Source organism: Macaca fascicularis, chromosome 14 (genome assembly GCF_037993035.2).
Source record: "Macaca fascicularis isolate 582-1 chromosome 14, T2T-MFA8v1.1".
NCBI classification, from domain to species: Eukaryota; Metazoa; Chordata; class Mammalia; order Primates; family Cercopithecidae; genus Macaca; species Macaca fascicularis.
The window spans coordinates 93389293-93415513 of NC_088388.1; the positions used below are offsets into that span (position 1 = coordinate 93389293).

At 37.8% G+C, this 26221-nt stretch overlaps 1 protein-coding gene across 5 annotated transcripts in view; it reads right to left on the bottom strand.

Moving 5' to 3' along the window:
- Positions 1 to 16814: 16814 nt before the first annotated feature.
- The window catches only part of MRE11 (MRE11 homolog, double strand break repair nuclease), a 77972-nt gene continuing 68565 nt past the window's right edge, over positions 16815 to 26221 (bottom strand). For all 5 annotated transcript variants that reach the window (XM_074015085.1, XM_005579376.4, XM_045371157.2 and 2 more), the window contains exon 20: positions 16815 to 17118. In XM_074015085.1, coding sequence (XP_073871186.1) covers positions 17062 to 17118 — 57 coding nt within the window. In that variant the 3' untranslated portion in view covers positions 16815 to 17061. The remainder of the gene's footprint in view (positions 17119 to 26221) is intronic.

The following is a 26221-nucleotide window of genomic DNA, read 5'->3' on the forward strand; positions in this document are numbered from 1 at the left end:
ATGTGCTTACCTCTTGGGTAATAGTTTTTCTGCCATGGAAGTCCGTGAAGCTGTATCTTTATAGGGGTATTATGAGCCATGCTGTTTTTCATTCCCCACCTAGTTCTCCAGGAAACCTTGCTATCATGCTCACCTGTTTTCACTTCCACTGTGAAAACTCTCCCAGTCACTGGGTCCTCTGCCACCCACATGCCTGTGGTAAAGACCATGGGCTCTGTAATTAGGGTTTAATCCCAGCTTTGTCACTTCCTAGCTGTGAAACCTTGAGCAAGCCATTTAACATTTTTGGTCTTGGTTAAAAGGCTTTCTTTTCCTAAATGTGAGGTTTTCAGAGACCCCTGTATACATCTCTCACTGCATTGCCCTCTGGTGCAAGAGATGCAATATGTGGTTGACTACTTGTAACCACCCCTGACCCCCAACAGGAAACACCATGTTGATTCTTTCCATTGTGTCAACGTGCCCTGGGGAGCAGTGTGCTTGGGCTGGGACCCAAACAATGACTCAAACCTAGGTTTCACTCTTGTCTCCAGTTTTCCACTTCACATGTACTCTTCAAGCAACTGTGTCTGGAGGACAGGATGGCTAGCAGATATCCCTCAATTATACTGAAGGACCTGGCAGGTCTCACAGGATTAAGTGGCTGAAATAGGGGATTATGTGACAGATCCTAGAAGGGACGAGGTGCTAGGCTGATGAATAATACATCTTTAGCTCTAGGAAATAAACCAAGAGACTGCCTGTAAACACTTAAAGCTTTGGTAGACTTGCTGCTCCATCAAGATGACTTGGCATCATCTTGAGAGGCAAGGCTGGAATATGATGGTCATTTAGAAAACAGAATCCTAGTCAAAAGAACTGTGCCCAGTGTCAAGAAAGAGTGTATGGATAGAAGAGGAATAGTCAGCGTCGAGCTCAGAGAAAGAAATCAAAGGTAGCCCGTGCCCTTCCAAGCACTCTCTTCCAAGTACCCCAACAGGTGCTTGCTAGCAGGCATATTTGTAATCTGGGCCACCTAACTAAGGTCTTCACTTTGATTCCCTTCTCATCATGCCCACCTTGTAAGTGTGAGGGCATTTACACCAGAAGCCTGAAACTTTCTCTCTGAAAGAGGTGAGGTGTTTTAGTTCTTCTTAGCTTTCCCCAAAAGCATCTCCTGAGCCAAATACTCTAGTGAGAGGGTTCATTTGAGAGATGAAGGCAAACACCAATAGGGAAGTGGAGAAGCGTGACAAGAAAGGGAAAGCAACCAATAAAGAGTGTTGTCAAGCCAGCTACCACGGTGGGTGACAAGCTGAAGTCTGCTGGGAAGCCAATGTAAGGTGTACACATCAGCTATCCAAGCGAAGGGGTGACAGAGCTGTGATATCTGTACTCCACCTCCTGTTAGTTACTGGTTGAAGGCTTCTCCCAGGGGTGTGCTCCTTCTCCCAGGATGCTCCTGAACTTCTGGCCTGCCATGTGGATAGTCAAAATGGGCTCCAGAGGCAAAAGGACTCAGGCAAATAAATGCTACTGCTGGCAGTTACAAGTTGCACTGGGGTGCTCTGAAAGGGGGAGGAGGTCCTGAGAAAATCCAAGGGTAGGCATGAGGTCTGGAATCACTTCCTCTTCCTCTTCCCCAGGCATTCAGCTCTCCACTCAGCCAGGCCTGGGCCTCCTGAGCCCTGCCAAGCCCTCCTCTCAGCCCAGCACTACTGCCCCAAACTTATCCTGAACTTCTGAAGTCACAGTCTTTAATGAAACAAGAATATCCCCCCACCTTACCCCACACGAAGGCTGTTATTAAAAGAAGTTCTTTTCTCAGAGGCATTATGGGTACTGTAAATCACTGTTGTTCTTACTAAGTGGTTACAGGAAGACACAAGCAGCTCTTACAGTGAACCAGCCTCTTGTTTTGTATATTACAAATAAAACCAAGGACACTGAATAGTCAGTTTGTGCCAAATAGTAAGTATAGTCCTAGATCTCTAATAATAGTCACACATAGTAAACACAGCAAAGAGCAGAGGGTTTCACTCTCTCAAATGTACTTGAAACAACAACAAAAACAAAACACTTCACACTATTTTAATAAAAATGAGACCAAGAATTATAGAATATAGTAGTCCCCCCTTATTCATGGGGTAAACATTCCAAGATTCCCAGTGGATGCCCAAAACTGTGGATAGTACCAAACCATATACAGGCTACACATGAATTTCTTTTTCCCTCTTCACAATTTCATGGATAGAAGATTCATTCTTATTACAGATCTCAGCAGCCTCAGCTTACGATTTTTCCCCCCTTATTAAATCAAGAACTTTCACCTTTTCACATAATGGAAGTATTTTACAGCTTCTAGCTGGCATATGCTAATTGCCAGCATGGCTACTCTTGCAGCTTTGGGGCTATTATAAGTAAAATAAAGGTTAGTTGAACACAAGCACTGCAATACCTTTACGGGAGCTCTGACAACTGAGGTGGCTACTGAGTGAGGAGGTACTGCATGGATATGCTGAACAACGGGAGGATTCACATCCTGAGTGGACAGAGTAGGGTGGTGCAAGATTTCTTCAGAAACTGGAAAACGAAACCTTGGATAAAGTGAGACTACTGTAACATCACAGAGGCCTAAAAAAGAGGTTTTGAGAGCCTCGCCACATCAATATTCCTGACACTGCAAACAATGCCTTTTTAACTCCAATATTACTCTCTGAAAAGGCCCTACTTGAGTTAAAAACTCACCACACTCCCAGTTCCTTAGGGTACTAATCACAGTGGCAGAAGCGAACAAAGAGCAGTTCAACACAGTGCCAGGCACATGACAGTCACTCCTAGTTTAATTGTACCAGTTGTATGTCATCATACTTGAATTACAAATGAACCAAGTAAGCCTCAAATACCAAGTACAGCTGAAGATATGCTCAAATGCAATAAAAATGCAAAGTGTGTAGGCAGGCTATGCCAGGAATTGCTTTCCAAGTTCCAGCACACTGAGCCATAGAGTAAAAAGGTATATTTAGGATATGTAAAAAGAAGCACAACCAAGCTCCAACTTCAGTTTGTGGCCCCAAATTAAATTGTAAGTTGCTTGAACTTACTCTGCACTTCTACATAGAAACTTTTCTAAATGGTGGCTAGGGTCTTAAGCCAAATCCAACAACCCATTTAACCCATATATGGATAAATAGTACCACAGGACTGCTAGCTAAAGTTCAGGGCTCCAAGGTGTTATGCTCCATTATCTGCTCCTCTTGAATTAAACGTCCCCCTGGGTGATCTCGGCCACCTTCACTGGTTTAACCATCCATTAGTCACCAATGACTCCAAGATCTGTACCTCACTTACCACCTGTTAAAAGCTCCAAATCTGTATTATGTAACATTTCATTGTTGATTAGACATTTTGACCTGGAATACCCACCCACTTCAGCAAGCTCCAAACTCAGTTCATTATTATCCTGCTCTTCCCTCACATTCTTGTACTTGCTCTTTTTCCTGTTCACTTGTTCACCACGGTTAGAATCTTGTGGTCATCTCACACATCACCAATTACATGACACTGTGTATTTGAGGATGCTGTTTCTCTGCCTACAGCCATCCTCTCCACCACCTTCGAGCCAGAAAAACTCGTTATTCTTCAAGACCCAGCTGAAATGTTAACTCCTCTCTGAAGACTGACTCCCTTGACTGCCACAACCCCAGAACAAGCAAAGTCAATGTTCCCAAATCTGCTCTTTTAAAAGTACTCCCATAACATTGATTCATTCTCTGATACTGTACTGTCCTTGTTGGGGTCTCATGATTTGCTACACGTGTATTTCCTATGAAATTGTCAGCATTACCAGGCCAGGAACTACTGTCTTCCTAATGTTGTCTCCTACAGCCTAGTACTAAGACAGGGAAAACTGGCAGTACTGAGGTTGAGATACTGGCTCTGGAATCAGAAAACCCAGGAGGCAGGTCTTTATCTCTCTAAATACTCTATCTGTGTAGTAAGTTCCTGCGACATATCTAATTTAATTATTTTTGTATTTTATTTTTCCATAAGCTATTGGGGGACAGGTGGTATTTGGTTACATGCGTAAGTTCTTTAGTGGTGATTTGTGAGATTTTGGTGCACCCACCACCCAAGCAGTATACACCTCACCATACTTGTAGTCTTTTATCCCTCACCCCCTGCCACTCTTCCCCCCAAGTTCCCAAAGTCCACTGTATCATTCTTATGCCTTTGTGTCCTCATAGCTTAGCTCCCACATATCAGTGAGAACATACGATGTTTGGTTTTCCATTCCTGAGTTACTTCACTTAGAATAATAGTCTCCAATCTCATCCAGGTCACTGCAAATGCTCTTGATTCATTCCTTTTTATGGCTGAGTGGTATTCCATTGTATATATATACACCACAGCTTCTTTATTCACTTGTTGATTGATAGGCATTTAGGTTGGTTCCACAATTTCGCAATTGTGAATTGTGCTGCTATAAACATACATGTGCAACTATCTTTTTCGAATAATGACTTCTTTTCCTCTGGGTAGATACCCAGTAGTGGAATTGCTGGAGCAAACAGTAGTTCTATTTTTAGTTCTTTAAGGAATCTCCACACTGTTTTCCATAGTAGCTGTATTAGTTTACATTCCCACCAGCAGTGGAGAAGTGTTCCCTGATCACCGCATCCATGCCAACGTCTACTGTTTTTTGATTTTTTAATTATGGCCATTCTCACAGGAGTAACCTGGTATCGCGTTGTGGTTTTGATGCATTTCCCTGATGATTAGTGATGGTGAACATTTTTTTCATATGTTTGTTGGCCATTTGTATATCTTCTTTTGAGAATTGTCCATTCAGGTCCTTAGCCAGCTTTTTGATGGGCCTTTTTTCTCTTCTGACATGAGTTGGTTGTAGATTCTGGATATTAGTTCTTTGTCAGATGTATAGATTGTGAAGATTTTCTCCCACTCTGTGGGTTTACTCTGCTGACTGTTCCTTTTGCCATGCAAAAGCTCTTTAGTTTAATTAGGTCTCAGCTATTTATCTTTAATTGCTTTTGCTTTTGGGTTCTTGGTCATGAAATCCTTGCCTAAGCCAATGTCTAGAAAGGTTTTTCCAATGTTATCTTCTAGAATTAGTCCTTTCCCCACTTTGTTTTTGTTTGCTTTGTCGAAGATCAACTGGCTGTAAGTATTTGGGTTTATTTCTGGGTTCTCTATTCTGTTCCAGTGGTCTATGTTCCTGTTTTTATACCAGTACCACACTGTTTTGGTGACTATGGCCTTATAGTATAGTTTGAAGTGAGGTAGTGTGATGCCTCCAGATTTTTTTTGCTTAGTCTTGCTTTGGCTATGCGGGCTCTCTTTTTTGGTTCTAAATGAATTTTAGAATTTTTTTTTTCTAACTCTGTGAAGAGTGACGGTGGTACTTTAATGGTGATTGCATTGAATTTGTAGGTTGCTTTTGGAAGTATGGTCATTTTCACAATATTGATTCCACCCATCCATGAGCTTAGGATGTGTTTCCATTGTTTGTGTCGTCTATGATTTCTTTCAGCAGTGTTTTGTAGTTTTCCTTGTAGAGGACTTTCAACTCGTTTGTTAGGTAAATTCCTAAGTATTTTACTTTATTTATTTTTTTGGCAGCTGCTTAAAGGGGTTGAGTTCTTGATTTGATTCTCCGCTTGGTCGCTCTTGATGCGTAGAAGAGCTACTGATTTGTGTACATTAATCCTGTATGTTGAAACTTTGCTGAATTCTTTTATCAGTTCTAGTAGCTTTCTGGGGGAACCCTTAGGGTTTGGAAATTAAATAACCTGCTGCTGAAGGAGCTATGGGTCAAAAATGAAATCAAGATGGAAATTTAAAATTTCTTTGAACTGAAAGACAATTAACGACCCAACCTATCAAAACCTCTGGGATATAGCTAAGGTGGTGCTAAGAGGATAGTTCATTGCCCTAAATGCCTACATCAAAAATTCTGAAAGAGCACAAACAGACAATCTAAGGTCACAACTCAAAGAACTAGAGAACTAGAACAAACCAAACCCAAACCCAGCAGAAGAAAGGAAATAACCAAGATCAGAGTGGAACTAAATGAAACAAACAAAAAATACAAAAGATAAACGAAACAAAAAGCTGGTTCTTTCAAAAGATAAATAAAATTGATAGACTATTAGCAAGATTAACCAAGAAAAGAAGAGAGAAAATCCAAATAACCTCACTAAGAAACAAAACAGGAGATATTACAACTGACGCCACCAAAATACAAAAGATCATTCAAGGCCACAATGAACACCTTTACCCACATAAACTAGAAAACCTTGAAGAGATGGATAAATTACTGGAAAAATACAACCCTCCTAGCTTAAATCAGGAAGAATTAGATACCCTGAACAGACCAATAACAAGGAGTGAGATTGAAATGGTAATTTAAAAATCACCAACACAAAAAAGTCCAGAACCAGACAGATTCACATCAGAATTCTACCAGGCATTCAAAGAAGAACTGGTACCAATTCTTTTGACACTATTCCACAAGACAGAGAAAGAAGGAATTCTCCCTAATTCATCCTATGAAGCCAGCATCATCCTAATACTAAAACCAGGAAAGGATACAACCAAAATAGAAAAATACAGACCAATATCCTTGATGAACATAGATGCTAAAATCCTTAACAAAACACTAGCTAAGTGGATCCAACAACATATCAAAAAGATAATCCACCATGATCAAGTGGGTTTTATACCAGGGATGCAGGGATGGTTTAACATACAAAAGTCAATAAATGTGATATACCAGATAAACAGAATGAAAAACAAAAATCACATGACCATCTCAATAGATGCAGAAAAAGCATTCGACAAAATCCAGCTTCCCTTTATGATTAAAACCCTCAGCAAAATCGGCATACAAGGGACACACCTTAATGTAATAAAAGCCATCTATGACAAACCCACAGCCAACATAATACTAAATGGGGAAAAGTTGAAAGCATTCTGAAAATGGGAACAAGACAGGGGTGCCCACTTTCACCACTCCTCTTCAACATAGTGCCAGAAGTCCAAGCCAGAGCAATCAGACAAAAGAGAAAGAGCATCCAAATCAGTAAAGAAGTCAAACTGTCCCTGTTTGCTGATGATATGATCGTTTACCTTGGACATATCTAATTTAAAATGATATCAATATCCATCTTGTATATGCAATAAAACCTACCTTCTGTAAAAGTAACAATTTGCTGGTTCTATTGCTGGATAACCATTTAAAATGAGATTTTTTTTTTTTCAAATTATACTTTAAGTTCTAGGGTACATGTGCACAACGTGCAGGTTTGTTACATAGGTATACATGTACCATGTTGGTTTGCTGCACCCATTAACTTGTCATTTACATTAGGTATTTCTCCTAATGCTATTCCTTCCCCCTCCCCCCACCCCACGACAGGCCTCGGGGTGTGATGATCCCCGCCCTGTGTCCAAGTGTTCTCATGAAATGAGAATTTCTTCATTAGCTCTCAGAGGGGGCAAAAGGAAGATACAGTTCCTCTAATGAGCAGAGCTGTGCATTTAATATTTCAAGGGAATTTTCTATAATTCTATAGGTTGAGTTACATTTCTTAGCATCAGCTCTCATTCTATGCTCTTAATTGCTATTGGGCTATTTTTTTTTTCTATTTCTTTTTCATTTCTGCTGTGTGCTTTGTTTTGAATCATATCCTCAGAATGAGAAAGAGGATAATTAGTCATGATATTTAAGCTATTTGATTAATATTGCATCTTACAGAGGGAGAATGATGATTAAAGTTTTTTTTTTTAAATAGCAATACCAAGTAAAAAAATTGTTAAGGATTTCTAGAAAGCATCACAGGATCAGCAACTCATTTTCACAGGATGTAAGAAATAGCTATCATTGATTTCAGGCTCTTTTGAAAATGCTTTAATAGGATTTTTTTTATTTCTTTGAATTACCACTTGAGGCCATTAATTTTGAGCATCAGAAAAAGAAGTCTTTTTTTCATATTAATTTTACATTGACTTCTATTTCATAAAGTTCATGCTATGATAAAAGAAATTCTAGCAATTACAGTTGAAGATGCAGCTTGCAGCCAATGGAACCATTGAAGGTTTTATATGCTGGAACTGTGCTAATCACTTCATAAGTATCACTGCATCTAATCACAAAACATACAAGGTAGGCATTTTTGTCTACTGAATAGGGAAGCAGATGTTCCGAGACTGACTGGTGTAAGTCACACAGCTAAAAGGATTGGAAGACTGAAGCCCAGGTCTGACTGATCAACAATCTTATTAGCTTCTGGGTGAAGAATACTGCTAAAGCCTAAAACCAAACCTTTTACTGTGAAGTTCACAAAATCAAATAAATGACTAGGTGTTGGATAGGGTGCAGTGAAAGAGGTGCTGGTGGGAGTATAAATGGATATATCCTTTCTGCAAAGCAATCTGGTAAAACTGTCATAAGCCTTAAAATATCTTCATCTCCTTTACCTGAAATTCTATTTTTTACTCGATCCTAGCCTATGGATATAATTTTTAAAATGTGGTTAAAGATTTACATACAACTGACAGTATATTTTATTTAAAAAGAGTCCTTGTTGTTTATTGTATATACACATGTGCATATATCCATGCAGATTAAGTAACACAATGTCTGGAATTTGATTCAAAATCATCTGGACCAGGGGAAGAGAAATGGATTGAAGCAGGATGATGGATACATGTAGGTTTCTCACACCCTACTCCACATAAAAAGTATAAAAATATTCATGTAAAAAGATGACCCCATCAAGCATTACTTATTATAGTGAAAAAATATATTATGCTGTGGCATACCATGACCCCAAACACTATGCAACCATTAAAAGAAATGTTTTTGAGAAAAATTTAGTAACATAGAAAATGCTTTCAGAATAACACAAGCAGGACACAAACTGATACAATTTCATTTCAATTATGTGAAGAGTTAAGGGGGCACAGTGAAATGTTAATAGCAGGATTATGGTATCCTTTTTCTTCATATTCTTTTGCATTTTTCGCAAATACTATTTATACTCGAAAAAACTCAGTAGTTTACAGAGGAAAACAATCCATCTTTATCTGTAACAGGTTCCTAATTATTGCCACTGTCAGAGATGGGTCACTGGTCTGATCAGTCAACTGAACCAGTCTGACTAGGGTGGCAATTTTGGGTAAGTAGCTGTTTGGAAATCAAGTCGTTGGCTTCATACCTTAAGACTCTAATGTCTCTACCGCATAACACAGTTTTTACTTCATTTGTGTTTACAGGAGGTATTTCCATTGTCAAGGAGTGAGGGTGAAATTAACAGCTCTGCTTTATTTCTGAGTGCTTTGGAATTTTTTTTTAACAAAATCTATTTATGTCTTCACATAGTCACGCATTAAGTATTTACTAAGAGCCTGCTATGTACCAGGCACCATGCTAGGCTTGGTTTAAGAGACAAAAACAGCAAGGGGCCTTCCCTTAAGGAAACTCAATTTAATGGGAAAGGCAGTGTCGAGAGTTATGGCATCACATAATAAAAGGTTGTGGAAGAGGTGAATTCAGGATGAACCCAGGCTGGGAGTCCACAGCTGCCAGAAGGCACTTGCTGTTAAGAATTGTTATTTAGCAATTAAACTTGTAGGTATAGCATAAATGGCATGGTCCGAGCATGGTGGCTCATGCCTGTAATCCCAGCACTTTGAGGCCGATGTGGGCAGATCACCTGAGGTTGGGAGTTCGAGACCAGCCTGGCCAACATGGCGAAACCCCATCTCTACTAAAAATAGAAAAAAATTAGCTGGGTATGATGGCTCATGCCTGTAATCCCAGTTACTCGGGACGCTGAAGCAGGAGAATCACTTGAACCTGGAGAGTTGGAGGTTGCAGTGAGCCAAGATCGCATCACTGCACTACAGCCTGGACAACAGAGCAAGACTTTCCCGAACTTAAAACAAAACAAAACAAAAGGCATGGTCACTTTCTTCACACAATTTAGATTTTTATCACTCTGCCCTTAATTTCAGCCTTTTATAATATCATGTGATTTTGCTGAATAGTCTAACTGGTGGGTCAAGAACAGACTTTCACCTTCAGATCCTACATGTTTCCTTCACTGTGTACAGATTTTTCCCCTGAGATGTATGATCACCACAGCTTTCCCTGTTTCACTGCCTGCAAGCTGCGTCTTCAACTGTAATTGATAGAATTTGTCTTTATCATAGCATGAACTTTATGAAACACAAGGCAGTTAGAATCAGTATGAAAAAATACAACTTTTCTTTCTCTGATGCTCAAAAATAATGGCCTCAAATGGCAATTTAAAAAATCTTATTAGAAGCATTTTTTAAAAGCATGTAAGATCAATGATAGCTATTGCTTGCATCGTGTGAAAATGAGTTGCTGATCTGGTGATGCTTTCTAGAAATATCCTTAAAGACATTTTTACGTGGTATTGTTGTTAAAACAAAAACAACCCACTTTAATCATTATTTCCCCCTCTGTAAGATGCAATATTAATCAATGGCTTAAATTAACAGATAATTATTTTCTTTCATGTTCTGAGGATCTGATTTGAAACAAAGCACATAGCAGAAACAAAATAGAAAAAAATAGCCCAATAGCAATTAAGAGCATAGAAATCAATTCCCAGCTGGACTGTGGAGCTGAATTGGAAAGGCAAAACACAAAGTTCTGGAAGATAACACAGAAGAAGTTACATGACCTTAGCATAAGAAATGCTTTTCTTGAACAGAACACAAAAGTGTTACACCTTAATCAATGTAAGTTGGACTTCATAAAGTCCAATTATGCAATTATAAAAATAAAAAAGTTATGTTCCTTAAAAGACCCTCTGTTCAATTAGACACCATTTATACAATAGAAGTCCAGATACAAAACCAGATAAATCTGACTACATTAAAAACAAACAGTTGCACGGCAAAAAAAACCACCATAAGCAAAATAAAAATACAAACAAGAAGTTGGGAAAAAATTTTACAATATATCATAGACAAAGGGTTAATATCTAATATTTTTAAAATATTTTTTATATTGAATGAAGAAAAAGGGGACCAGACATTCTAGATAAATGAGTAAGACACATGAGCAATTCACCAAAAATGGATGTAAAAATGTACCTTAAACGAATTTTTACAAATTCAACTTAATTCATAAGAGAAATGCAAATTATAATTACACTAAGATGCCATTTCTTGTCCATCAGTTTGGCAAACAATAAAAAATTTGACGACAACACATTCTTCTGATGGTGAGGCTATAAATAGTTCACGCATTGTTGGTGGGAATACAACTTTTATGAAAAGGAACTTGGCAACACCTAACAAAACTACATGTACATTTACTCTTTTACTGAATAATCATACTTCCAGGAATTTACTCTGAAGATAACACTTCTAAAAATTTTTAAATACTAGTATTAGTATTGCAGTATTAAAAATACTAGTATTAGCATTGCAGTATTATTTGTAATTGTAAATATCAGAACCACCAAAAGGCACAAGTATAGGAGGACAGAATAAATTATGGCATTTAAACTCAATGGAGTACCACGAGGCTATAAAAAAGTAAGGAAGATCTCCGTAAAATGACATGGAGTAGTTTGTAGGACATAATGTTCAGATAAAAAGAGTATATATAGCATAAAACCTTTTATGTATGAAAATAGGGGACATGAAAAAATGTACAAATCTGCATATTTTTGCAGAAAGAATAAACAAAAATGAAATTGGTTACCTACAATGGGTGGGGCAAAAAGGGATGAAAGGAATAGGGAAGGGAGTAAGACTTGAGTGTGCATTTGAATGATTTAGACTTCAGGAAGCACATTGATACTCTACATATTCACAAAATAAAACTAAATCCTAGAATAGAGAGAAAAATATGCTATATAAGGGAAGTATTAGAACAAATAACAAAATTGGAAAATGGGCTGTAGATGAACAGTACGGTGGTTATAAAAGGATATATATAAGAAGATATTCTTGTTCCTACGGAACATACACTGAAGTATTAAAGAGTAAAGGAACATGGCATTCCAACCTACTGACAAAAGATTAAGAAATTGTATGTGTGTGTTCACATTTGATATGAAAATATATGTATATAACATATACATATATGTACATATAGAATTTTTTAAATGACAAAAATGTCAAAAATTGGTGAATCTGAAAAAAGGATAAAAAGTTCTCCATTATTCTTGCAAATTTCTGTAAAGTTGATACTATTTCAAGTTTTAAAAATATAATCTGGACTTAAAACTACTGAAAATTTCAGAAATCAGTATTGGAATGATAAACCACTAGAAACTTTCAGGTATACCTATGATGGGTTTACTTATTTATCTCATTGTTTACGGTAAAACACTTTAATGAGTGTAAAATGGATGCCTTCAGTTCATATGCCTTCATTTCTAGACTACCCAAGAACCAATGGAAATGCAGTTGGGCCTCTCAGCCTATTAAGCAATGGCCTTTTGCCTCTAGCAAAATGTACTCAAAGTCAGATATACCTTGCAATCAGTTCAAATGCACTAACAGGAAGACTGCAGTTATAAGCTTCTGTGTAGAAAATTCTGGTTTTTACATAAAATATAAACACGAAACACTTGGTATTGATATTAAACAGGCACTGTGATCAAGGGCACTTATGCACTAGTTTTGGGTATTTGTACGTGACCCATCTTGACTACACAGTGGCTCAGAGGCAGAAGAAAGTTTGCATGGGCCAACCAGCCTAATATCCATTAAATGTCTGCTGTTAATCAGCCATAATGTGCAACAACCAGCCAAGAGCCCTTTAAAAATCACTTTACCACTTTTAATGTCAAGGCACCATAGATTAAATATCCTTTTATTTGACTCAAACTGAAGAACAACATTTAAAACACACAATGGGAAGCAGTGCAGTTATCTCTCAAAATAGACAATGATGGTTTAATTAAGAGGTTGATAAAGCATATGTAGAAAAATCAGAATATCAAAATAAGTACCAAGGAGAACATATACTTTGATAAGGGGACTAAAATATGTAGCTATACAATCTGGGGTTTTTATTGACTGACTGACTGATTGAGACAGAGTCTTGCTCTGTCGCTCAGGCTGGAGTGCAATGGCGTGATACTGGCTCACTGCAACCTCCAACTCCCAGGTTCAAGTGATTCTCCTGCCTCAGCCTCCTGAGTAGTTGGGATTATAGGCACTCACCACCATGCCTAGCTAATTTTTGTCTTTTTAGTAGAGTGGGGTTTCACCATGTTGGCCAGGCTGGTCTCAAACTCCTGACAGATGATCCGCCTGCCTTGGCCTCCCAAAGTGCTAGGATCACAGGCATGAGCCACCATGCCCGGCGCTGGGGTTCTAATTCAACAATTTTTCTTGGTAGTCGTGCCAACAGTAATTGGAGAAACATGTTCCTAATTGTTGATAGGGAGAAGATGACAGGTAAGCATACACATTTTAATATGTATTCAATGTCTGAATTTGAAGAATAAAAATGCATTGTTTTTACCACTTAAAAAGAGCTAAAATCAGATCCAGTTATTTGACACACCAAAAACATACAAATGTACATTGCAATAGCAAGTTATGTAAGCTGGTTCTTTAGATCAAACTAAAATTCTAGTATTTTCTGACCAAACTAAGTTCAAAAGTACTAAAAGAAAGTGAAACAGGCAAATGATGAAATGTGGATCTTTTTCATTCAAGAATATGGAAACTCACTGGGCTGAAAAACCCAAATCTTTATTACACCAAACTTCTATAATGATCTTAGTGCTAGTTAGCTTTAAAAAAAAACACAAAATACTATGAATTAAATATATGACAGATACAAAAAGGACATCAGATTACTTTGGGGGAAAGTTGCTTTTAAATTCTATATTTCCAAATAAGATATTTTACATTGAGGTTTTTTTTTTTTTTTGAGACTGAGTTTCGCTCTTGTTGCCCAGGCTGGAGTGCAATGGCGCAATCTCGGTTCACTGCAATCTCCGCCTCCTGGGTTCAGCGATTCTCCTGCCTCAGCCTCCTGAGTAGCTAGGATTACAGGCACATGCCACCATGCCCGGCTAATTTTTTGTATTTTTAGTAGAGACGAGGTTTCACCATGTTGGTCAGGCTGGTCTCGAACTCCTAACCTCAGGTGATCTACCTGCCTTGGTCTCCCAAAGTGCTGGGATTAAAGGCGTGGGCCACCATGCCCAGCCCACTGAGATACTTTTTACTCAGTTTTTTTTCTAAGAATGGATCTTTCTCTTTATGAAAACATAAAATTTTCCTTTTCTTTATAAACCTTGATATACAAAATTTATCAAGCTGGTAAATTCCATAACAGGCTAAACCAAATGAAATTCCTAAGTAAAGCAATTTACATGATTAGAAGGCTAATTATGGTATTACTGTATAGGTTTAGTATTAATGCATATGTTCTAAGTTTATTGCAACTACACTAACTTCCTAATTTTAGATTTGCAGTTGCATCCTCCTAACTGCATGTAATGACAGAAGCACCACCTTGTGGCAAAAGTAGGAGCTTTTAAATTACAGAAGTCAGGGCTGGTTACCCAGAAAGGAGAAAATATAATGGGGGTCCAGGACAGTGCGCTATTTCTTGACCTGTATAGGGATTCTATCAGTGCTCACTTTATAATAATTTATTCAACCATATGACTTTTCTGTATTTATTGTATTTCCTACTTTTAAAAGTTTGGGGAAAAAAGTCTTTCACGTACCTGAATTAAAAGGTCACATTCCTAAATGCTTGAATTTTCTAAGCACCACTTATATTTTCTAGAATTTCCTAGAACTTCGAGGAATCTTTAACCTTGTAAATGCACTGTTGTATTTTTATGATAGGAAACAAAACACCAGAAAGATATTTATTCTTTGGTAAGCAACAGAAGAATTCCCTACAGATGTTTTCCTCTGAATATTTTCATTCCTGCTCCCCCAAAGCCTCCAAGAGCAAATGCAGCTGCTTTCAAATCATTTGAAAGACCTCTACACTCCTATACCAACAGGTCTGAAAATTGTTAGAAACAAAAAATGAAACTCCCCCAAAACCAACCGATTTGCAACATCAATATAAAATATTAAGGATATATAGCACATTTAACTATGTAACAATATTCAATCAAAGAAAGGCTTCCCTGTCACGTTTTATTTACCATATTTTCAGGGCTTGATACATACTATTCACAAAATGACCTGAATTAGTTGGAGAGATTTTTCACCCTCTGTAACTGCTATGGCATCACTTTCCTTAGTGGTGAAGTGAATCACATTTAGTACCTCTTTTCACAGCCAAGAGCAATTTTTTTTTTTTAAAGGAAAAAAGCCTATTCCTTTTTTCCTAGGAACTTGTCAGGATACTTTAGTGACCACTCCCTCACTATTACTCTCATCCAGACCCCCCTAACTGATGCATGAGAAGAGCCACTAGCTGATGTGGCCCACAGCTCAGTCTGAGCCAGCATGGCTTGTGCAGGCGTAGGTAGCACAGTATCACCCAGACACTGCCTGCCCTGGTAGCTTCCACTCCCTCATGGACAGCACTGCTCTCCCCTGACTTAACCCTCTGCTTTGATCAAATACTAGAAATATTAAATTTCAAGTGCAATAAAGATGTGGGCAGATCTGCCTGAGAATATTTCACAGGACAATGCCTTCCACTAAGTTAATGGTACTTGCTCAAATAACCCTTATGCTCAAGTTAGGTACAGAAAAAATATTTTTAAGAAAGTCAATAGAATGTTATATTGCAAGTTTTGACTTAGGCCTCTTCAAAAGTGGTATATGAGGCAGCCACTAACCAAACATCTGTCTCTTCTAATTTGACACATTCCAGGTATGACTATTCTAACGGTCATGTGTATCAATGACTCAAGTATTTGTTTCTACCTATGAAGAAATGTCGTCGGGCTGTTGTACTCCCAAGATCTATAACTTCCTTACAGAATTTTAAAGTAAAGCTGTTGCATAAGACTAAAAGAAGGAATAATCTCAGGGATCTTTTTACAGAGTATTATGAAGAAGATTGGGATTATTTAACTTAAATCTGAAGATACCTAATTCTTATTTCTCCCTGAAAACAAGTAAAAAACAGAAACTTAACATGAGCTACTAAGACTTCTGGAATTACCCATTCAGAAATGTTTCACAGGAACCAAAGTTAAGATAAAAATTGTTAATGAGAAATCCTGGAATTGACATTCCACATTAAATATATTTCTATACTTTACTGTAAGGTTCAGCTGACCACGCTACCTAAAACAAATTCTTTAATATTTTCAGGATGTAGTTTAAAACAATTTTTAACCCTTTTCCTCCTAGAAATAGGCACACACATATGTATGAAAGAGAAGAAAAAGAACGGGAGAAAGGGAGAGGGGGACATGGGGGAGAGAGAGACAGAGAACACCATTAAGGATACAGAACAATAAAGGAAATTACTATCACTTAATGGGAACATAATCTTTTGAAATCTTTGCTACAACTGGAATAAAAAACTCAGTAATTCTGACAGGTTATTCTACTCTTTTAAATAAGAACATATCTGTTCAAACTATTAGGTACATCTAATCATTTAGTCTTTTAAGAAGCATTAGAAAAAAACATACATATTAACAAACAGTGAATTTAGGCACAGGTTCACATAAATTGTTTTACTTTCAGGAAACCCGGAACCTCTAGGAAATTACTAAAATTACGAAAAAGTTAAATTTTATAAGCTCTTTCCCTCAACTTTGGCTAAATGTAACCATATTAAAATACTGACATAGTTTTTGATCATGAAGCAGAAATGTAAAATGGTAGCTTTATTTTAATCTTTACTCAAGAATGATACTGAAACAAAGCTCTTACTATAACAACCAGGTTAAAAAAAACAAGGTGAATCAATGCTACTGTATATGTCCTTGAGCTAGAAATTTCTTACTTATGGAGTCATGCTCAGGAAACAATACTTAAAAATCTTAAACTGTAAACTCTTAGCTTGTAACATTTTGATTTTTCCTGTATCTTGCATGTTTCTCAGTGCCATTAAATATATTATCTTCTATTTCTTCTTAAAGAACTAGTGTTCATAAAAGGATCATCATCATCATCCTGAAATGAGATACAAATGTTGTATTAGTGATTGTTCCTTGCTTCACTGAAACAAGACAGAAGTTCTTATGGGCAAAACAATACCAGTGAGAGTCATTTCACATGGGGTAGACTTTATTTTTCTATTTCCTTTATAACTGTGAAATATGTAAGTACAATTAAATTCTTAATTGGCATTAAAATGAAAATTTATCCTGCTGTGTGTGCATGTATCTACAATATAAACCACACGCATTTCTCTCACTAACCTTAATAAAGACAAATGAAGTATAGGTAAACCAGAAAAAAAATTCCTCAAGTCATTTTATATTTGGTTTTTGAACAGATTTTCTCATTTACATTTTATTACAGTTGCATCTACTCTTCTGGAAATTCACAGTAAAAAAATAATGAAGCCACATGGAGATCTAACTCAGAAAGAGCTGTAATTTTTATTTCCCATTACCCATTTAATGCTAGAAATAGCTAGCTACTCTCACACTCATGTAAAAAACAACCTAGCAAAGCAAGCTTTCAAATAGTTTTTTGGATAAAAAAAGAAATACATGCAGTATTTCAAGAGTTCCCATGCCAATGGGCTACAGATTGTATGCATGGTAAGAATAAATAGGAATATGAGATATTAACTAATAATTTAATTAAACAGAATGAAAACAAACCTCAGATAAGCCCAATTATACAATTTTATGAAGACAACATAAAACCAATTCTTATGTATTCTATAAATAATCAGAAAAGAAAGCAAATTTGTTTGTAATTTTTTAATTTGTGTTTAAGACATTAAAAAAAGAAATTATTTGATGCTAGGCTTTGTTGGTGGTATCAGCACTTCCAAATGTTAGCTAAATTAACTATCTCTGGTGAGAAATGGATGCCTTAAGAAATATAAATTCATTTGCATTTATTGATTCATTTTCTGCTACTATAAAGGCAAAACTTAAATAAACCAGAGACAAATCCAAATGAAGTCTAATAGATAATTTGCTAATAGTTTGTCTTTGCAGTTAACATGAACTAGTATACAAATTTTTAATTGTAACATATAACCACATGTATATCCAGATGTTCTGGAATAAACAAACAATAATTGCTCACTTCCCTCCTGGAAGCAACTTGTTAGTATTTAATAGGTAGAATGAGCTCTTGCTGCCATTTTTCTTGGCTGCCGGAGTTGAGTCCTCTCAAGCTGTTTTAAACCACAGCTGAAATATAGGGAACATGGCAGCAGCAGCCAAAGCTAAAAATGAAAGGCGTAAGTCACAGGCTACAACACAGATAAACCTTCAGGAACTTAGGCTATGTGAAATAAGCCAGTCACAAAAAGGCAAATACTCTATGATTCTACTTATATGAAGTACCTAGAGTAGTTGAATTCATAGAAAGAGAAAGTGGAATGGTAGTTACCAGGGGATGAAGATGGGGAAACGGAGACTTGCTATTTCAGGGATACAGATTTTCAATTTTGCAAAATGAAAAAGTACTAAAGATCTGTTTAATATGGATCTATTTAACACTACTGAACTGTACACTTAATAATGGTTAGTTTTATGTTATGCTTTTGCTACAATTAACAATTTTTTAAATAAAAAAAAATAAATGAAAGGGGTGATGGGCCTAAGAGAAACACCTTCAAGCAATTCAACAAAAACGAGCAAAGGCCCTTCAAATGGTAGCCATGAAGGAAAGGGGAAGGGCAGTATCCTTCAGTCATGTAGTTTTATTTAAACTTAATTGAAACAGCAAATTAATAAAGGCAAGAGGCAAGTCCTGACTTATAATTCTTCCTCTTCCTCCTCCTCCTCATTCATGGTGGAGGAGATATCATGGTTGCAGACATGATCTGGAATTGGAGTTTTTTCCAGACATCCTCCCAGAGAACATTTCAGACAATGCCTGAATACCTCCATGTCATGAAATTACCACCATGTGCCCCCCTCTACATGACACTTGTAGAGTATATAGTGAGTACTTAATAAATATTCATTAAAGTAATATTAAAAGCTCTTGAGATATCATCATCATCATCATCATCATCTCTCCAAATATAAGTAAATGGAAGAAGCTAAAAAAATTCTGATCCCACTGTTAACTGGGCAAATAAGAGCTGAGTGAATATCATATTTTAAAAATCTACAGGACTTTTATATCTGAGGTAATTACATTGATGGACACTCAACAAAGCTACTTCTTAATTCTTAACATTAACTATAGTTCAAAGGAAGGTTATCAATGAAACTACTTTTTTTTTGAGATGGAGTTTTGCTCTTGTTGCCCAGGCTGAAGTGCAATGGTGCAATCTCAGCTCACCACAACCTCCACCTCGCGGGTTCAAGCAATTCTCCTGCCTCAGCCTCCCGAGTAGTTGGGATTACAGGCATGTGCCAACGTGCCTGGCTAATTTTGTATTTTTAGTAGAGATGGGGTTTCTCCATATTGGTCAGGCTGGTCTCGAACTCCTACCTCAGGTGATCCGCCTGCCTCAGCCTCCCAAAGTGCTGGGAATACAGGCGTGAGTCACTGCGCCCGGCCTGAAACTATTTTTAAAAATAATTTTTAGTGGAAGAAGGACAAGATGGCCAATTAGACAGGGCCAAGAAGCACCACTGCCACTGACAAAGACCAAAATATCGAGTAAGACAACATATTTTGAGCAGATCTTTGGAGAAAAAACACCAAGAGTTGATAGAGAGGTGATACGAACTGGAAGCTGAAGAGGGAGGATGCTGGGAACCTTGTGGGGGGGTTGCCCATTGCCCAGGCTGGTTCTTGGCCTTGAAAGTCTCCTAGGACGGGATGAGTGAATGGACAATGGGGCAGTCCACTCTCACTATGGACCTCAGAGATCCTAGCTACAAGATTCCATGCCCCCTGGAGACATTTCAACTGGCAGGGGATCTGCCCAAACAGTAGGCAGAGACAGAGCTCCAGAATGCATGGAGCCCAGGGGTTTTTACACGCAAGGGAGCTGCAGCAGAAGGTGGCCGTAGGCGCCCATCCCCCAAGACTTCTTATTTCCCTTCGAGTAGGAGTTGCCCCACCTGAATGCTGGGGCAGGACAGAGTGGGGCCAGCTTCCCTGTGGGACAGAGAAACACCTGTTCTGCAGGCCCTCCTCCGCTACAGCCCCTTCCAGGGCCCTTGCCAAGCTGCCCTGCAGGAATGTGTGCACAGGGCAGCCTCTACTGCCCAGCCTTGTTTTTGCTGGTGGCTTCACCTAAGTACCTTCCTGGTAGCCTGGGAGCATTTCAGATTGCTGGTGCCTGACCTGAGGGTCCGAACGATGGAGCCACAGGCTGGTCCCAGTGCTACAGGGCTACAGCACACAGCTTGGGCTGCTGGCACTCAAGTTGGAGAGAAATCCCACTTTCAGAACACTGACAGGAGTGAGACATGTGGGTTCGTGGGCCAGTGCAGGAATGGACATGCCTTCCTCCACAGTGCTGGTCTGGGAAGGGTGTGGCCTGTCTGGCAGCCGTGGCCTCTGTCTGAGGGAGCCCTGCAACCCAAGACACCAAACAACAGTAATGCAGGTGTGGTGCCAGTGATAGGAGGGGCCTCATTCATGGTCCAGAAGTGGCCCTTGTGAGTGGTCATCTCTCTCCCCATCCCCACCACAGAGCACGGCTGCGAACACACAGAAATACAAAAGAAATATGCAGCTGAGTAAGAGCCTATCCGCTGGACATTAATGTTAACTGCCAGCTACCGGATCACAGCCAAAATTATAACAAAATAATTCGCCAATATACATTTCTGTGACACCCAGGGCAAGAATCTAGCCACGGTAAAGATCTATATAGAGCTGTGGCCCTCTGAAAGCACCCAGAAACAAGGCCTACTGAATATACTCAACTTACACTGCAGTTAAAGGAATAATAGCCCTCTAACATGAGAAAGAATCAGTGCAAGAATTCTGGCAATTCCAAAAGCCAGAAATGTCCCCTTACTTCCAAATGAGCCTGCTGGTTCACCAACAATAGTTCTTAACCAGATTGAAATTACTGAAATGACAGACATAGAATTCGGAATCTGGATGGCAGGGAAGCTCATCAAGATTCAGGAGAAAGCTAAAACCCAATCCAATGAATCCAGTAAAATAATCCAAGAGCTGAAAGACAAAATAGCCGTTTTAAGAAAGAACCATACTGAACTTCTGGAATTGATAAATTCACTACAAGAATGTCATAATACAACTGAAAGTATTAACAGCAGAACAGACCAAGCTGAGGAAAGAATCTCAGAGCTTGAAAATCAGTTCTTCAAATCAACTTGGTCAGAGAAAAATAAAGAAAAAGAAGGAAGAAGAATGAAAAAAAATCAGAAATATGAGATTATGTAGAGGCAAAATCTATGACTCATTGGCATTCCTGAGAGAGGAGACAGAATAAGCAATATGGAAAACATATTTGAGGCTATAGTCCAGAAAAATTTCTCCAATCTTGCTAGAAAGGTTGACATGCAAATTAAGAAATATAGAGAATTCCTATGAGACATTATATAAGATGGCCATCCCCAAGGCACACAGTCGTGAGATTCACCAAAGTCAACAGGAAAGAAAAGATCTTAAAGGCAGCTAGACAGAAGGGTCAGTCACTTACAAAGGGAACCCCATCAGGCTACCAGTGGACATCTCGGCAAAAACCTTACAAGCCACAAGAGATTGGGGACCTATATTCAGCATCCTTAAAAAAGAAATTCTAACCAAGAATTTCATAACCTACCAAACTAAGCTTCATAAGCAAAGGAGAAATAAAATCCTTCTCAGGCAAGCAAATGCTGAGGAATTCATTACAAGTAGATCAGCCTTACAAGAGGTCCTTAAGAGAGTGCTAAACATGGAAACAAAAAAACACCACCTACTACCACAAAAATACAGTAAGCACATAGCTTAGAGACACTATAAAGCAACTACATAATCAAGTCTACAAAACCAGCTAACAATACGATGGCAGGATTGAAATCTCATATATCAATACTAACTCTGAATATAAATTGACTAAATGTCCTTACTTAAAAGGAATACAGTGAAAAGTTGGATAAAAGGACAAGACCTGATTGCTGTCATCAGGAGACCCATTTCACATGTAACGACACACACAGGCTCAAAGTAAAGGAATGGAGAACTAACATGCAATAAAAAACAAAAAAGAGCAGGAGTCGCAATTCTTTTATCAGATATAACAGACTTTAAACCAACCAACAGTAAAAAGGGACAAAGAAAGGCATTATATAATGATAAAGGGTTTGATTCAACAGGAAGATCTAATTATGCCAAATATATACATGCCCAAATTCATAAATCAAGTACTTCTTAACCTAAAAAAAGACTCAGATAGCAACAGAATAATAGTGGGAGGCTTCAACACCCCACTGACAGTGTTAGAAAGACCATCCAGGCAGAAAACTAACAAATTTGGGACTTAAACTTGACACTTGACCAATTAGACCTAATTGACAGCTACAAAATACTTCATCCAATAATGGAAGGATACAAATTCTTCCCATCTACACACAGAACATATTCTAAGATAGATCACGTGTTCAGTCATAAAGTAAGTCTAAATACATTCAAAAAAATAAAAATCATACCAAGTATACTCTTGGACTACAGTGCAATAAAAAGAGATATCAATATTAAGATCTCTCAAAACTACACAAATACATGGAACTTAAACAATTTATTCCTGGATAACTCCTGGGTCAATAATGAAATTAAGGCCGAAATAAAAAAAATTCTTTGAAATTAATAAAAATTCATTCATTAATTAATAAAATTAATTTCATTAATGAAAATGAAAATAGAATCACGACTTACAAAATCTTAGAGATGCAGCTAAAACTGTTAAAAGGAAAACTTACAGAACTAAAAGCCTTCATTAAGAGAATCAAATTAACAATTTAATTTGTTAATGTGTTAATTTAAATCAAATTAACAATTTAACATTGTACCCAGAGGAACTAGAAATAAAAGAACAAACCAGCCCCAAAATTTGCAGAAGAAAAGAAATAATTAAAATTAGAGAAGAACTGAATAAAACTGAGATGCAAAAATCCATACCAAAGATCAATGAAATCAAGAATTTGTTCTTTAAAACAATAAACAAAATTGATAGGCTGCTAGCTAGATTAACAAAGGAAAAAAAGAGACAATCCAAATAAGTACAATCAGAAATGACAAAGATGACATTACAACTGACCCCACAGAAATACAAAAGATCTTTAGAGACTACTACGAACAACTATTCACACACATTAGAAAATCTAGAGGAAATGGATAAATCCCTCGAAACACACAACCTCCCAAGATTGAACCAGGAAGAAAGTGAAAACCTGAACAGACCAATAATAAATTCTGAAATTAATAACTAATAAAAAACTGACCAACCAAAAATGCCCTGGACTACATGAATTCAAGTCATATTCTATCAGACATACAAAGAACTGGTACCAATCCTACAGAAATTATTCCAAAAAAATCGAGGGGGACTCCTCCCTAACTCATTCCATGAAGCCAGCATCAGCCTGATACCAAAATCTGGCAGAGACACAACAAAACAAAGAAAACTTCAGTCCAATATCCTTGATGAACACGGAATGCAAAAATCCTCAAGAAACTAGCAAACCAAATATAGCAGCACATCAAAAAGTTAATATACCATGATCAAGTACAACCTTGGGATACAAGGATGATTCAACATATGCAAATCCGTAAATGTGATTCACCACAAAAGCAGAACTAAAAACGAAAACGATATGATCACCTCAACAGACACACAAAAAGCTTTTGATAAAATCCAACATCCCTTCATGATAAAAACCCTCAACAGACTAGGCACTGAAGGAACATACCTCAAAATAATAAGAGCCATCTATGAAAATACACAGCCAACATCATGCTGAACAAGCAAAAGCTAGAAGCATTCTCCCTGATAACCGGAAAAAGACAAGAATGCCCACTCTCACCACTCCTATTCAACATAGTACTGGAAGTCCTAGCCAGAGCAATCAGGCAAGAGAAAGAAAGAAAAGGCATCCAAACAGGAAAAGAAGAAGTCAAACTATCTCTCTTTGCTGATGATATGATTCTATACCCGGAAAACCCTAAAGACTCTGCCAAAAGGCTCCTAGAACTGATAAATGACTTCAGCAAAGTTTCAGAATAATTAAAAAAAAAAGTGTACAAAAGTCAGTAGAATTTCTATACACCAATAACGTTCAAGCTGAGAGTCAAATCAAGAACACAATCCCATTTACAATAGCCACAAAAAAAATTAAATACATAGCTATATGGCTAACCAAGGAGGTGAAAGATCTCTATAAGGAGAACTATGAAACACTGCTGAAAGAAATCACAGATAACACAAACAAATGCAAAAACATTCCATGCTTAGGAACTGGAAGAATCAGTATCATTAAAATGGCCGTACTGCCCAGGGCTACCCACAGATTCAACGCTATCCCTATCAAACTACCAACGTCATTTTTCACAGAATTAGAAAAAAACTATTCTAAAATTCACATGGAACCAAAGAAGAACCCAAATAGACAAAACAACCCTAAGCAAAAAGAACAAAGCCAGAAGTATAACAGTACCCAACTTTGAACTATGGGCTATAGTAACCAAAACAATATGGTACTGGTACAAGAAGAGACACAGATCAATGGAACAGAACAGAGAACTCAGAAATAAAGCTGTACATCTACAGCCATCTGATCTTTGACAATGCTGACAAAAACAAGCAAAGGGGAAAGGACTCCTTCTTCAATAAATGGTGCTAGGATAACTGGCTAGCAATGTGCAGAAGAAAATGGATCCTACCTTTCACCATATACAAAAATTAACTCAAGATGAATTAAAGATTTAATAGTAAGACCTCAAACTATAATAATCCTAGAAGAAAACCAAGAAAATACCCTTCTCGACATCGGCCTTGGCAAATAATTTTTGGTTAAATCCCCAAAAGCAATTGCAACAAAAACACAAACGGACAAGTAGAACCTCATTAAACTAAAGAGCTTCTGCACAGTAAAATAAACTATCGGGTCGGGCACGGTGGCTCACACCTGTAATCCAAGCACTTTGGGAGGCCGAGGGGGGCAGATCATAAGGTCAGGAGTTTGAGACCAGTCTGGCCAACATGGTGAAACCCTGTCTGTACTAAAGATTCAAAACATGAGCCAGGCGTGGTGGCGGGCGCCTGTAATCCCAGCTACTCGGGAGGCTGAGGCAGGAGAATCGCTTGAACCCGGAGGCAGAGGTTGCAGTGAGCCGAGATCGCACTGTTGCACCCCAGCCCAGGCAACAAGAGCGAAACTCCATCTCACACAAAAAAAAAAAAAAGAAAAGAAAAGAAACCACCAACAGAGTAAACAAAACGCCTACAGAATGGGAGAAAATATTCACAAAATATGCACCCAACAAAGGTCTGATGTCAAGAATCTAAACGGAATGTAAATAAATCAGTAAGGAAAAATCAAATAACTTCATCAGAAAATGGGCAAAGGACATGAACAGGCATATTACAAAGAAGACATATAAAGCAGCCAAGAAACAAGAAAAAGTGCTTATCATCACTAATCATCAGAGAAATGTAAATCAAAACCACAATGATACCATTTCACACCAGTCAGAATGGCTATTACTAAAAAGCCAAAACACAACGGATGCTAGTGAGGTTGTCAAGAAAAGGGAATGCTTATACAGTGTTGGAAAGTAAATTAGTTCAGCCATTATAAGCCATTTGGAAATTTCTCAAAGAACTTAAAACAGAGCTACCATTCGACCCAGCAATCCCATTACTGGCTATATCATCAAAGGAAAAGAAATCATTCTACCAAAAGACACATGCACTCATGTTTACTGCAGCACTTACTTACAATAGCAAAGATATGGAATCAACTTAAGTTCCTACCAATATGGACTGGATAAAGAAAATGGTGGTACATACATAACACAGAACACTATGCAGCCATGAAAAAGAACAAAATTATGTTCTTTGCAGCTGGAGGCCACTATCCTAAGCAAATTCACACGGGAACAGAAAACCAAACACTACATGTCCTCACTTATCCTCACTTATAAGTGGGAGCTAAACTCTGAGTTC